This window comes from Rhineura floridana, chromosome 17, assembly GCF_030035675.1.
Source record: "Rhineura floridana isolate rRhiFlo1 chromosome 17, rRhiFlo1.hap2, whole genome shotgun sequence".
Taxonomy (NCBI): domain Eukaryota; kingdom Metazoa; phylum Chordata; class Lepidosauria; order Squamata; family Rhineuridae; genus Rhineura; species Rhineura floridana.
This window is the reverse complement of record NC_084496.1, coordinates 24,521,503-24,535,937: the sequence shown is the minus strand read 5'-3', so window position 1 is coordinate 24,535,937 and position 14,435 is coordinate 24,521,503. Positions and strand designations below refer to the sequence as shown.

The 14,435-nt window shown below is 45.5% G+C and overlaps 1 protein-coding gene across 1 annotated transcript in view; it reads right to left on the bottom strand.

Annotated features, from left to right (window-relative positions):
- Nucleotides 1-1,757: 1,757 nt before the first annotated feature.
- Nucleotides 1,758-14,435, bottom strand: part of GRAP (GRB2 related adaptor protein) — a 35,060-nt gene continuing 22,382 nt past the window's right edge. The window contains exons 4-5 of the mRNA XM_061599423.1: nucleotides 4,508-4,676; nucleotides 1,758-2,951 (exon numbers count right to left, since the gene is read on the bottom strand). Of these exons, the coding sequence (XP_061455407.1) occupies nucleotides 2,766-2,951; nucleotides 4,508-4,676 (355 nt within the window). The 3' untranslated portion in view covers nucleotides 1,758-2,765. The remainder of the gene's footprint in view (nucleotides 2,952-4,507; nucleotides 4,677-14,435) is intronic.

Here is a 14,435-nt window from a genome sequence, read left to right as displayed (position 1 = left end):
ATTGCACCTCTTGCTTGCTTGGATGGGGGGTAGAGAGGGGTGTGCTTAGAAGCTAGTGTGGTGTACAAAGGTAAAATTTACATTCCTTGCTCCGCTCACTTTTGGCTCTGGCCCTGCCCATCATGGGCATGTGGCCCCTGAAAAGTTGCCCAGAAGGGAATGCGGCCCTTGGGCTGAAAAAGTTCCCTACCCCTGCCCTTGAGAGTTGCTGCCAGAGTGGCCTCTACTGAGCAAGCTGGACCTCTGCTCTCTATCACCTGATAAGAGGGACTTTCCAATAATCTCAGGGAGTTCTTTCCAAACACCACGCTTCGTGAAGAGTCTATAAATAGAGGGAAGTCAGGGAGGCCTGTGGGGGAAGGTTTGCCCAGCTGCAGAAGCTTGTCAGATTCCTCCTTACCTGTGCTTGGCTGTTGGTGACCCGAGATAGCAAGAAAAAAAAAGATTCTGAGATAAGGCAGGTGTTGTCCACTTGCTGCCTACGAAACAAGCTTTGGGGGGGGGAAGAGTTTTGAAACAAATGTAAAGTGGAAACTGAGATTTGTTCTGGGGAATTCCCCTGACAGCACCCACGAGCTCTTTGTTCCCACACTGGAAACCCATCCATGTGTGAAAGGTCAACTCTTTGACAGGGTAATCCAGGGGTGAAGGACCTCAGGTGCAGGGGCCAAATGTGGTCCTCCAGGGCTCTCCTTCTGGCCCTTGGGCTCTCCCTCGGCTGCACCCCATCTCACCCATTATTTTCACTCCTGTATTTATTTTTATGCACACTTTCCCCTAACATTCATTTTTGTAAACATTGTTTGGTTGGCGAACTGCATTTCAAAATTCGAACGACTGTACATTCATGAAGGATGGCTTTGTTTCAGTTCTCATAATGTTTTGCAAAGTTCAAATTTGATCGTTTTGGCTTGAAATGTGAACTGAATCAAACTGAATCAAAATTCTCGCCCATCCCTAGCTGTGGGCCATTACCAGGAATGAACGAGTAGCACTAAAGGCATCTGCGCCTGTGGAGATTGTGCAATTCTTTCATCTTTTCAAATGGGTGGGCTTTTGACATGGGCAGCAATGTACTGAGAAAGTAAATGCAACACAGCTCAGCACAGAGTCATCACAACGTTTGTGGCTGGCGTCATTTTTTGATCCTATTTTCAAGGTCCCAGGTCCAATCCCTGGCGTCTCCAGGGAGGGCTGGAAATGTCCAATTCTGTGAAACCCTAGAGAGCTGCTGCGTCAGTATCAACAATATAGGGCTAGATGAACCAGCAGTCTGACACAGCGTGAGGCAGCTTTCTGTGTGCCTATTTTTATATCACTTTGTTATATATTACAAAAACAAAACAAAAGCCCAAAATAGCACACAGACAATAATAAAACAGTCACAGTAAAAATATAAAACAACAGTGTAAAATCCAGCTACCGCAAAAAATCCATAGGTAATATAGCATCCTGCGCCATCTGATTTAATGGCCGGAAAAAGCCTGTGTGAAAATGAATCACTATCAGCAGTTGTGTCACGTCCAGAAGTGTGGAGAGAACATTGGGATGTTCACAGAGAAAAAGGCGTGATACCCCCAAAGGTGTGGAAAGTCGATTTCAGTTATGCTTGTAGCTTACAGTGGAAGAACAAAGATTGGGTAGCATTACAAGCCACCAGTGGCAACTAGTGGCTCCGTGTCAGTGGGGCAGTAGCATCCGCTCTGGGTTTTAGTCCAAACTTTAAAGTTTAGAATAAAACCCAGAGTGGATCCCACTGCCTCACTGACATGGAGCCACTAGTTGCCACTGCGAGCCACCCTTCTGGAAGCAGCCTAACAGCATAATCTGACCCACATCCACTCACAAGTAAATCCTAGGTTTACTCCCAGGTAAGTGGGATTAGGATTGCAGCCATAGTCTGCAGCATAGATAGAGCCATTCAGATTTGGCAAGAGTCACAGGGATTCTAACACATTTGTGGAAGTCTGAGTGATCAATCACACAACAGTTAGAAATGAACGTGTCAGATGTTTGTAATGTCAGCATGGACTTACAGCACTAGTCTTCAGCTAGTGGGTCAGGACACACTAGTGCATTGCTGTATGACCAGCTACAAGTATAGGACAAATGATTAAGAAGTAGTTCCCAAATTCATGGTTGGGCCAAAGCAGGATCTACTTTTGTTTTCCTCAGTTTCTCATTTTTGCAACCTTACATTCAGTTTTTCACATCTTCACAATTTGCAATGTAAAAAAAAATACTCAGGAAAATTTGTTAGCATTTTAGTGCACTTTTACCCTGATTAAATTTTTTTGCATTCAGTTTTGAATAATATGCATGTTTTTGCAAGCAGTTTCCTCTAACGTAAGGTATTTTTGTATGCTATTTTCACTAATACATGTATTTTAATGCCCACTTTTCTCAAATAGATGCAGTTTTGTATACATTGTCTGGTTGGCAAACTGCATCACAAAGTTCAACCAAGTGTGACTTTCAAGGGATGGCTGGGTTTCAGTCTGCATATTGGTTTGAGGAGTGTGAATTGGGTAATTTCTCATTAAAATACAAACAATATCTCCCCCCATCCCTAGTTGTGGGTCAGAAAAGGCTGAAGGTCACTGTCTTAGAGCACCAGCAGTCACATGGGAGGTGGCCTCTTTGTCCCCTCCTGGAAGAAGTTCAGAGTGGGATGGTCATTCCTTCACATTCCATGGTGGAACATTGGGGAGATTTTGTTTGGCTGGTATGAGATGTGTCTCCAAGGAGAACTCAGGCAAAGCAGGTCAGATACGCAGTGGGAAGACATAGTTCCTGGGAAAGAGGCCTGTTTTCACTCCTATCCTCCCTCTCCACCAGTGGGGGTCAGAGCAGTCCAGGATCTCAAGGACATCCCCTCGATAGAAGCTCAACTGGGACAGGTTTTCGGCCACGAAGTTGAACTGAGCTTGAACAAACTTTGGCTTTTTAGGCTGCATGAAAAAGAGGAGATGAGGACTAAGAAGAAACACCCAACTATTATGAGCAAACATTTCTTGCCTGCCCGCCCAAGGGTGTGCGGTTGACATGATATGGAGAGAAATTGGATGGAGAGGAGTTCCTCCATCCCCATCTCTCATAATATTAGGATTTGAAGTCACCCAGTGAAATTGATGGGCAGGACATGTAAGAGAATCCTTCTTCAAACAGTATGTAATTAATTTTTGGAACTCACTGTCACAAGATTGGTGATGGTCTCTAGTGTAGGTAGAAGGCATTAAAAGGAGGAGAAGACTATCAATGGCTATTAGCCATCATCACTAAATTAAACATGGAGATTCCTTTTAGCGATGGAGGTAATGTGTCTCCAAATACCAATTATTGGGGGACAAATATCAGGGGAGGGCTATTGCCTTCACACCAAGCTTGTGGGCTTCCTGAAGCTGTCTGGGTGGCCACTGTGGGAAACCTGGATGCTGATCCAGCAGAGCTCTTCTGATGCCCTTAAGTGGTCTGACGCAACCATGACGTGGGCTGAGAAGGTGCTGGATGGGGGTTGAGGAGCTATTGAAGAAGACTGGGGATGAGCTATAGGTTTTTTTAAAAAAATAGAAAAATGGTTTGCGAGAGGAAGAGCACTTCTGGCTCAGACCAAAGGCCCCTTTAGACCAGAATCCTGTTCTCACAGTGGCCAACCAGATGCCTATGTAACACCTGCAAGCAGAACTTGAGCGCAAGAGCACCTCTCTTCAACTGTAATTCCCAGCAGGTATTGAGAGGCATTCTGCCTCTGATGGTGGAGATAGAACATAGCCATCATGTAGTAGCCACTGATAGTCTTATCCTTTATGAATTTGCCTCCTTTGAAAGCTATCCAAGTTGGTGACCATCACTACCTCTTGTGGGAGCAAATTCCATAGTTTAACTATGCACTGAATGAAGAAGTCTTTCCTTTTGTCTATCTTGAATCCTCCAATATTCAACTTCATTGGATGACACCAGGCCCTAGTTTCATGAGAGTGAGAGAGAAAACATATTTCTATCCACTTATTTCACATCATGCAAAGTTTTATACACCTTTATCATCTCCCCCCCCACTTGTCTTTTCTCTAAAAAAAACCCCCAAATGTTGCAATCTTTGTTCAGAGGGACATTGCTCTACCCCCTTGATCATTTTGGTTGCCCTTTTCTGAACCTTTTCCAACTCTTCAGTATCTTTCTGGAGGTGAGGTGACCAGATCTGTACACAGCACTCCAAATGTGGTCACACTATCAATGTGTATAAGGGTACTATGACATTGGCAGTTTCCTTTTCAACCCTTTTCCTAATGGCCCCTAACATGGAATTCACCTTTATCATAGCTGCTGCTCACCAGGGCAAGATCTCTTTCCTGAGCAGTCACCCCCAGTTCAGACGCCATTTGTGTATATGCGAAGTTAGGGGTTTTTTTGCCCCAATGTGCATCATCTAACAGCACTTGCTTCCACTGAACTGCACTTGCTGCTTTAATGCCCATTCCCCCAGTTTGGAGTGTTACCTCCCACTTACCTCTTTCATTTCTGCATCGTCCCTGAGGAAGATCTGCCCCTTCTTGGCGATGCTGGTCGTTCTGTAGAAATCCACCAGTTCGTTAATAGAGTTGAACTTCTCGTCCCAGAGATGGTACTTCCCCTTCTTCTCTCTGAGAACCTTGAAGTGTAGCACTTGATCTCCATAGCTGTGCCCAGAACGCAGAGAATAACATTAGCAAAGATGAAAAGCAGACAGTGGTACGTGAGGCAATGGTATAGCTCACTGCATACATTATGGACCAAGAGTGGCTTTGGACTTGAGTGTTATGGAGTAAACAGGAAGCACAACTGGATAGGGCTTCCTGTTCCTCTGCCACACAGTCTCATTATACCATGTATGTATTTTTCCTGCGGAGGAGAGCAAGCATTCTGCTTCCTGTGTATATTATACAAATCAGGCCTTTGCATATATTTGCATCTTTTTTTGAGCTTGATACTCACAGAAGGGATAAAGCAGAACTTTAAAGCACTGCCCAATATTTGAGTGGGAATCCTGTTTTGCTCCCCTCTCTGGCATCTGAGATGTCACCAGCCACTTTTGAAGCTTATCTTGAGGTCTAGAAACTTGAGGTGCTTCCAGAGTGTTACTATTTTGTGGGAGGGATTCAAGCGCATGCCGGAAATTTAGGTTTGCACTATTAAAGTGGATTAAAGTGCTCTGTTGGCCTGGCACAACAGATGATGATGATGATAAACCACAGAGATTTTTTGCAGTTAGGAAAGATTTAGGGAAATGCGCTGAAAAGTGTGGGATGAAAAAACAATTTATGGTAGACATAAGCACCACACAATCAAACCAGGAGGAATTAAGCAGGAATGTTCAGTCATATAACCTTGCTGCAAACAAATCGGAACAAATAATAAAGGTTGGATATTGCCTAAGCTCCATGTTAACTTCGTGCGAGCAAATCAGGATGAATACTCAATAAGCAGGTTGTCTGGAGGAGCCCTTGCTTTTACATTTTTTTTAAAAACCCTTAAGATTTTCAGGATGCTGAATTCTGCACCACATATACAAATCCTTGCAAATTATGCTCTCATAAAACACACACATTCAGTTATGGAGAGACTAGGGATGGCAAGGTCTGTCAATTTTGCTTCTCTGCGCTTCTCATTTTTCCAATCTGAAATTCAGTTCTCATTTCTGCAGAAATTTGTGAATTTTTTAAAAAATAATCCTCATGAAAATTCTTCAGCATTTTAGTGAGAATTGCTCCTAATAAAACAGTTTGTGTGTTTTTTACTAATGTACACATTTCTGCAAGCAATTTCTCCTAATATGTTACATTTTTGTTTATTTTCACTAGTATGTTCATTTTATGCACACCTTCTCCTGCAAATTTTGTAGGATGGCTGTGTTTTGGTTCTCATATTGTTTCAGGAAGTGCAAATTTGACAGATTCAGCTTTAAATACAAACTGAATTGAATTTCTCCTCCATCTCTACCTCTGCATAAATGTTGTACAAGCAAAACAGGATGCATGCTGAATAAACAGGTTGTCCGGAGGAGCCCTTGCTTTTTTTTTTATTTAAAAAAATTCTTAAGATTTTCAGGATGCTGAATTCTGTGCCTCATATACGAATCCCTTAAAAAATGATGCTCTCAGAAAACACACACAGTTAAAACTGGTCCATTTCTGGTGGGCAATGGACCACACAGCATTAGAGGAGATACGCTTTGCTGCATTTTGGAAGGACTGTAGGACCCTCAGCCGTTAGCACAAACTGGGCCCCAGGACACTAGAGCAGGAGAAGGCAAAATGGCACCAGTGATGCTCTGCCAAGGGTGCTAAGATGTTTTTGTGTCATCATCTTAATCTCAGACAACTAGCTGGTAGTTGTTGCTAATGTTTTAATTCAGGGTCAATAATAGCCCACCACACAGAGGTTCTGGGAGTGACTGTCTCTTGACAACAAAGGCACGCCTCCTGAAGCCTGATCCATCAAAGGGGATTAAGAATGTTCTGCCAATGGGCGCACCTCCAAGTGCCAACCGTCTTGTGTTTCCATGAGTGGGGACAATAAACTCAGGTTGACAATTCCAGAAATGGAAAGCGAAGAAAGAATTGTTGGGATTTGGGTTGCTGTTGTTTTTGGTAGAACTTTCGTTTCAGTGCACACATGGACAAGAGAACCTGCGTAATTTAGCCACTCAAATCTTTCCACTCAATTCTGGTGCCATTTTGTAGGCCACTGTTTTTGATTTGGGGAGAAGTGACATAAGGGAGCTATAGAATTCCACTCTTCTGCTGGTGGCCAAAGGTGGTACTGCAATTAGGACCTTGGCAGAGGTCAGGTGACACAATAAGCCAATTGGGTTCCATCTGGCCCTATCAAGCTGCTGACTCTGGCCAGGTTCCTCAATCTGACCAAGGTGGCACTCAGAAACAGGCTTAGCTGTGTGTAGATTCCCTATCCTGGCTCCAGATGAGCAGTACCACTACATGACTAGTGCTGCCACTCTTATGCATGCAACTGAAAATGGGGGGGGGAGCAATGTTTGCTGGTGCATGCCAGAAGTTTGATGGAACCTCAATATGTACTTGACTTATTTGCTGAAGGGTCTGAGAGGTGAGATGGATGAGGCTATATGTTAGGGATGGGGAGCATGTGGCCCCCCAAGTGTTGCTGTACTCCAACTCCCATCATTCCCTGCTAGCATGGGCAATGCTCAAGGATGATGGGAGTTGGAGTCCAGCAACACCTGGGGGGCAGGTGTCACAGGGTCCCCATATCTGCTGTATGTTCTCAGGTTGTGCCATCAGCAGAGGAAAAATACAAACCCAATGCTCTTGGATACCTTAGATGCTCTAGCAGATACCTTAGGGCAGAGGTTAGCAGATTTCCGGCTTAGGGGATCTCTCTCTCTCAGTCTCTTTTTTAACCCGAGAACTCTGAGATTCGCCAACTGGAGCCAGATGCAAAATAGTGGATTGGGATTGTGGGGGAAGGATGATGACACACTTTCAATGCAATTCTTTGCATGTTTACTGAAGTCAAAGGGCTGAAGCATGCGTTGGATGACAGTCTCAGTGTGAGCTAAGGATGTGTCCATTTCAGTTGTCTTGGTTTCTCATTCTTCCAGTCTTAAATTCAGTTCTCCACCCTTCTGCAGCAGTGCTATATATATATATTTATTTAAAATCTTCATAAAATCCATCAGCATTTTAGTGCGAATTTCTCGTAGTAAACACATTTTTGTTTGCAATATCCCCTAACACACACGTCAAATAAGAAAGAATGCTCAATAAATAGCCGACATTGTCTAACCTCCCTTTGTGCAAAACAAATTCAGATGAATGCTCAATAAATAGGTCCGTCTGGAAGTGGCTTCAGTATATGATGCCTTCATATGTTCAAATGCGGTGGGTGCATGTGTGAATTGGTCTATACAGGGCTTCCAAAATGTGCTCCCTTATGGACATTGTGGAGCCCTAAGAGAAGGCTAGGACTGGGGAGGGCAGCTATGAGAGAACTAGAAAAGGTCCTCAAATGCAAAGATGTATCACTGAACACTAAAGTCAGGATCATTCAGACCATGGTATTCCCGATCTCTAGGTATGGATGTGAAAGCTGGACAGTGAAAAAAGCGGAAAATCAACTCATTTGAAATGTGGTGGTGGACTGTGAAAAAGATGAATAATTGGGTGTTAGAACAAATTAAACCAGAACTATCACTAGAAGCTAAAATGATGAAACTGAGGTTATCATACTTTGGACACATCATGAGAAGACATGATTCACTAGAAAAGACAATAATGCTGGAAAAAACAGAAGGGAGTAGAAAAAGAGGAAGGCCAAACAAGAGATGGATTGATCCATAAAGGAAGCCACAGACCTGAATTTACAAGATCTGCTGGGTGGTTCATGACAGATGCTGTTGGAGGTCACTGATTCATAGGGTCGCCATAAGTCGTAATCGACTTGGAGGCACATAACAACAACAACAGGAGTTCTCTGTATCTGGTGGACAGCTTCTGTCTGACCCTGGAGGGTAAGTGATATCACAAAGAAGAAACCATTTCTGGATGCAAATCATTTAGAAATAATGTTGTGCTTGCAACTTGCCATGGAAAAAGCCCCTGAATCATCAGTGTTTCATACGTTTTTGAAGGTTGTGCAGTCAAAGGTAACAAAAGTGTGTGTGTGTGAATGCTGATATGTCAATAGCCCTATGAAATACCCTTCCACATTCCATTGGCTGCAGACGTCTTACAAATGAAAACTGCACCCTATTTAATTATCTGAAGCTTGTAAAACAAAAGCAAAGCAAAAACGTACTTGACTGCTGCAGATTTACAAACTGCTATTTCTCAGAAGATAATGATGTTTAACTTTTAATAGCCCCACTTAAACAGAGGCAGCGGGGTGGGGAGGTTCAGTGAAGTCAGGATCGTGTCATGCTGAGACTTGGGCTAACTTCATGGGACCAGCTGGCTCCAAACAGGCCTGGGGCAAACTGCTTGGCTCAGTTTTGGGCTCCTCTGGAAATGTGGAAGCAGCAAAGCTATTTGTCTGGTCCGGGGGTAGCCAAGGTTGTAGTAGTAGGGTAGTCTATATGTTGTTGGACTACAACTCCCACAATCCCTGTCCATTGGCCATGCTGGGTGGAGTCCAACAACATATGGGGGCACCAGCTTGGTTTCTCCTGCTGTTACCTGTGAGCAGGCAATGTAAGCGGAGGAAAAATGGAACTGGGGTTCATTAGCTTGCCTGCACATTTTTGGCACTAATAATAATAATAATAATGTTGTAAATGAGGATTCACAGACACAGCACAAGACATTATGGTACCTAAATAATTGTCAATGTGCCACCCTCGAATGGTACTTCCAAATGGGCAATTTGCTTTAATGCCTCGTTTGGAATACTTAGTAGTGTTAGAGATGGGAGAGAAATTAAATTCACTTCACAGTTAAAGATGAACTGCCCTACTTCACACTTTCTGAAACAATAAGAGAACCGAAACACAGTCATCCCTTGCAATTCGCCCTTTTCCCAATTTTGCACTGCAGTTTTCCAGCTAAGAAATGTGTACGAAAATGCCTATACTTGGGGTACAATATGCATAGAACTACATGTAACAGTGAAAATAACATACAAAAATGTATTATGTTGGGGAATTTGCTGCAAAAATGCACATATTAAGCAAAATTGCATATAAGCATGTGCCTATTATGAGAATTTAGCACTAAAATGTTGATGACATTTCATAAGGACTTTTTTTTAAAAATTGCAAAGTGATGTGGAAATTCTGATGTGGAAAACAAGGAATTATTCTTGTTTTAAATTTGTGTATGTTGTAAGATCTGTTGTAAGTCACCTAGAGACTGCTTGGTATTAAGTGACTAATAAATGGATTATAACAACAACAACAGAATTTAAGATTAGAAAAATGAGAAACTGGGAGAAGTAGAAATTGACATATTCGCCCATCCCTAAATTTTGTTCTTCCCAAGAATGTCGTGGGGCTGTGCTTGAGCCTTTTCAAGGACCCCTAACCTGGGTCGCCACCGCCAGTTCAAAGCCTGCTGCAGAGGTTTGAGTCCTGGGGCTCCCTTCCTGTGTCACCTCACCAAGCCAGACCTTAATTGCAAACTTAATGCCTCCCCCACCCCTGCTGTGCATTTCTGGGTCCCTGTATCTTTAAGAAATAGCTTTCCCTCTCTGAATCAACTCAGTTTGCCCTGCAGCGTTTGCCAAGGTAAATACACGGGTGTCACTGGACAAATTTAATCTAGCGTGGGAACAGCTAGAGGGCAAGCAGCAGCTTCCACTGGGCCTCTCCCTCTGAAATGTAAATATCTTGTTGATGAGGGTCAATTGTGCACCCCTCCTCTTGTCCTCAGTGGAACATACCATTTAAAATGTGGCTGTTGCTTTTTCTCAGTGAGTACAGAAAGGGGATGCTGCAGAAGGAGGTGACAGAGTCCCAAGGTCACATGACGGACCTTATCATTTCAGTCCATGGAAGGGGGAGCAGCAGCAGCAGCAGCTCTCCCTTGCAAGCAAAAAGCTAGCAGCACAAGAAGAGAGTGTGGCTAGAACTTTCCTCCTTGATGTGCTACTTTTCTTCTTGCATGGCTTATTAAACATGATTCCCCTGCTGTCAGGGAAGCTTTCCCAGTGCAATCCGGAGATGCCAGGGGTTGAACCTGGGACCTTCTGCATGCAAAAGCAGGTGCTGTACCACTGAGGAATGGCACTTCCACAAAGATGAAGGAGGAGAGGAGGGATGCAGGACTACCAGAGAGAACGATGACTTCATTCCCTCCCTCTGTCTGTTGGCTCCTTGGAGACTGCTCTGCACAATGTGTTGCCCTTGGCATGGAAAGCTTGCTGGGAGGTTGGCATGCAAAGGCTGTTGCCTCCCTCCTGCCCTCCATGCAGGCTGGAATATCAGTTTGAACTTGAACGTGGACTTAGTCTGTGCCCAGCCCGGCCCTCCCTCCTGGGCATGTTCTTCAGCAAAGGAACATAGTGTTGGGAGTGCTAAACCTCTGTATGTGGCAGGGCCAAAGCTGCCCGGATGGGATCGAGGATGGGCTGAGCCCTGCCAGATCAGCCAGGCATGGACTCAGGTAGTTGAGTAACGGTACCTGCCCTCTAACTGACATTTTACCAGGGGTGTAGTGGAACAGGCACAGCCGAGGATGAAGTGCCACCACTTTTTCAAAGCAGGGATGACAATGTCATCTTCTGGGGCACCGGAACCATCTTTGTCACTTGAGGCCCAGGTGACTTCATCAGTGGGCAGGAGAGCATGTGGCCGGCTTCGGCTAGCGCACCTGCTGCAGCCATTTCTGGATAGGGATGGCCTGGCCATGGTTACTCATGCTCTTGTAACCATCAAGCTGGGCTACTGTTATGCACACTATATAGGGCTGCCCTTGAAGACGGTCCGGAAATTCCAACCAGTGCAAAATGCTGCGGCGAGAATGCTGGTAGGGGCAGCAGGCTGTGAACGTATTACCCCTATCTTAACACAACTACGTTTGTTGCCAATTGCTTTCCAAGCCAAATTCAACATGCTAACTTTGACATAGATCATAGAATAATAGTAGAGTTGGAAGGGGCCTATAAGGCTATCAAGTCCAACCCCCTGCTCAATGCAGGAATCCAAATCAAAGCATTCCCAGCTGCCTCTTGAAGGCCTCCAGTGTCGGAGAGCCCGCTACCTCTCTAGGTCATTGGTTCCATTGGCGTATGGCTCTAACACTTAAGAAGTTGTTCCTGATGTTCAGTCGAAGTCTGGCTTCCTGCAACTTGAGCCCATTATTCTGTGTCCTGCACTCTGGGACAATTGAGAAGAGATCCTGGCCCTCCTCTGTATGACAACCTTTCATGTACTTGAAGAGTGCTGTCATATCTCCCCTCGGTCTTCTCTTCTCCAGGCTAAACATGCCCAGTTCTTTCAGTCTCTCCTCATAGGGCTTTGTTTCCAGTCCCCTGATCATCCTTGTTGCCCTCCTCCAAACCTGTTCCAGTTTGTCTGCATCCTTCTTGAAGTGTGGAGACCAGAACTGGATGCAGTATTCAAGATGAGGCCTAACTAGTGCTAAATAGAGGAGAACTAATACTTCACGTGATTTGGAAACTATACTTCTGTTAATGCAGCTGCTCCACGAGCTAGAGGGAGCCCCAGCTGATGAAGCGTCAAGGCCCCAGCTGACAAAGCGTCAAGGCGAGTTAAGCAGCAGAGCGAAAAGAGGGTAAGTAGCTCCCATTTATTCCATTATTTAATTGAAGTAAAACAGCTCAGAGCAATAAGTAATAAGGGCAGCCCAAGGTCACCCTGAGTTAGGAGCCAAATCCTGAAAGAACCTATATCTTAGGAGACAGATCCTAGGAGAAGGAAGCCTATAGAAAGCTAGTTTTCAACACCACCCTAGCAGGAAAGCTTCAGGGGACACTGTAAACAAGGCTAAATTCCAGTCGGAGAGAAGGGGGAAAAGGAAACTCCACCGACACATACAGGGAGAGAGTCAGCTCAGTCCTTGCTAAAAAGGGCAGCTTCAGCCTTCCTGAAACACAACCACAAGCTCTGTTTCCCTAGGTTAAAGAAAGGTCAGGCTGTTCTAGGTGGGAAAACAACAAACACAAAAGACTTGCCTGGAAGGCGCAGCCCCTTGATTAGATTAAAAGCAGCCAAAAGCTTAAACAGCCCCACCCCTCGCTCAGGAAGGAAGGAAGCCTGCCTTCCTGCCTTCAAAGGAAGGAAGCCTGAGAGAATACTAAAGAGTTAAGCCCCAGCTGATAGCCATCAGCCTCAAGTAACACATCATTGGCTGGCAGCAGTAGCTGGGAGGAACCAGCCACACATATAAAGTCAGAGCACCCTAGCGAGGGAGCCTGCTCCACGAGCTAGAGGGAGCCCCAGCTGACGAAGCATCAAGGCCCCAGCTGACACAGCGTCAAGGCGAGTTAAGCAGAAGAGCGAGTTCGGCAGCAGGGCGAGGAGGCCAGGGCCCCCCACTCTGCCCGTCTGTTCCCTGACCTCAACTAAACCGCAGTCTCCAACCCATTGACGTAATAAACCTTAAACAAAACTATGCAGGTAAGAAGCCAGCAGGGGTGTGGGGGCTTTCCAGTGTTTTGCACCACCTGCAGCATGTACGACTATCTGCCTGTTGGACAGAAGTCGTGGGTGTGCTCTCGGTGCAATGAGCTCCTGGCTCTCCGGGAACGACTTCATTTCCTTGAGGCCAAGGTGGCGGACCTGGAAAAGCTGAGAGAGGCAGAGAGGTGTGTGGAGGAGGCCTTCAGGGACGTTATAGCTGTGTCCCACTCCAACGATGATAGCTCTCCTGATATCATGGAGAACGATGGTCTCGGGGAAGGAGAGCATCCAGCTGAGGAAGCGGGAAACGATCCCTTAGAAGGGACCCATTCCTTGGGGGATGAGCAGCTATCCTCTCGTGCCGAGGATATATCTCCAGGGGGTGGAGGGATCCTTGTAGTGGGTGATTCGATCATTAGGAACATAGACAGTGGGGTGTGTGATGGGCGTGTAGACCGCAAGGTGTTTTGCCTGCCTGGTGCGAAGGTTGCGGATATCGCCCGTCGTTTAGATAGTTTGGTAGACAGTGCTGGGAAGGAGTCAGTGGTCGTGGTGCACGTTGGCACCAACGACATGGGGAAATGCAGCCGTGAGGTCCTGGAAGCAAAATTTAGGTTGCTAGGTAGGATGCTGAAAGCCAGGACCTCCAAGGTGGCTTTCTCTGAAATGCTACCAGTTCCACGCGCAGGACCAGCCAGACAGGCCCAGCTTCACAGTCTCAATGCGTGGATGAGACGATGGTGTCGGGTGGAAGGGTTCGGATTTGTTAGGCACTGGGGAACATTTTGGGACAAGCCGGGCCTGTACAAAAGGGACGGGCTCCACTTGAACCAGAATGGAACCAGACTGCTGGCACTTAAAATTAAAAAGGTAGCAGAGCAGCTTTTAAACTGACTGAGGGGGGAAACCCGACAGGAGCTGAGAAAGGTCCGGTTCGGAATAAACCTCCCCCCTGGGATAAAAACCAAATAAATGATGAAATTTTAAAAGGGGTAGGCCTAGAAGTAGGCATTGTGAGAGCAGGGGCACAGGATATAAATTCAGAAGAGCAAAATTACCACAGGCCTAACCACAAGTGCCAAAGACACTTGAAGAGAGACATTGCTTACAAGTGCCTGTACACTAATGCTAGGAGCCTCCGAACCAAGATGGGAGAACTGGAGTGCTTGGTCTTAGAGGAGAGCATTGATATAGTGAGCATAACGGAGACCTGGTGGAATGGAGAAAACCAGTGGGATACGGTTATCCCTGGATATAAACTATATCGGAAGGACAGGGAAGGACGTATTGGTGGCGGAGTCGCTCTATACGTGAAAGAAGGCATTGAATCCAGCAAGCTCGAAAC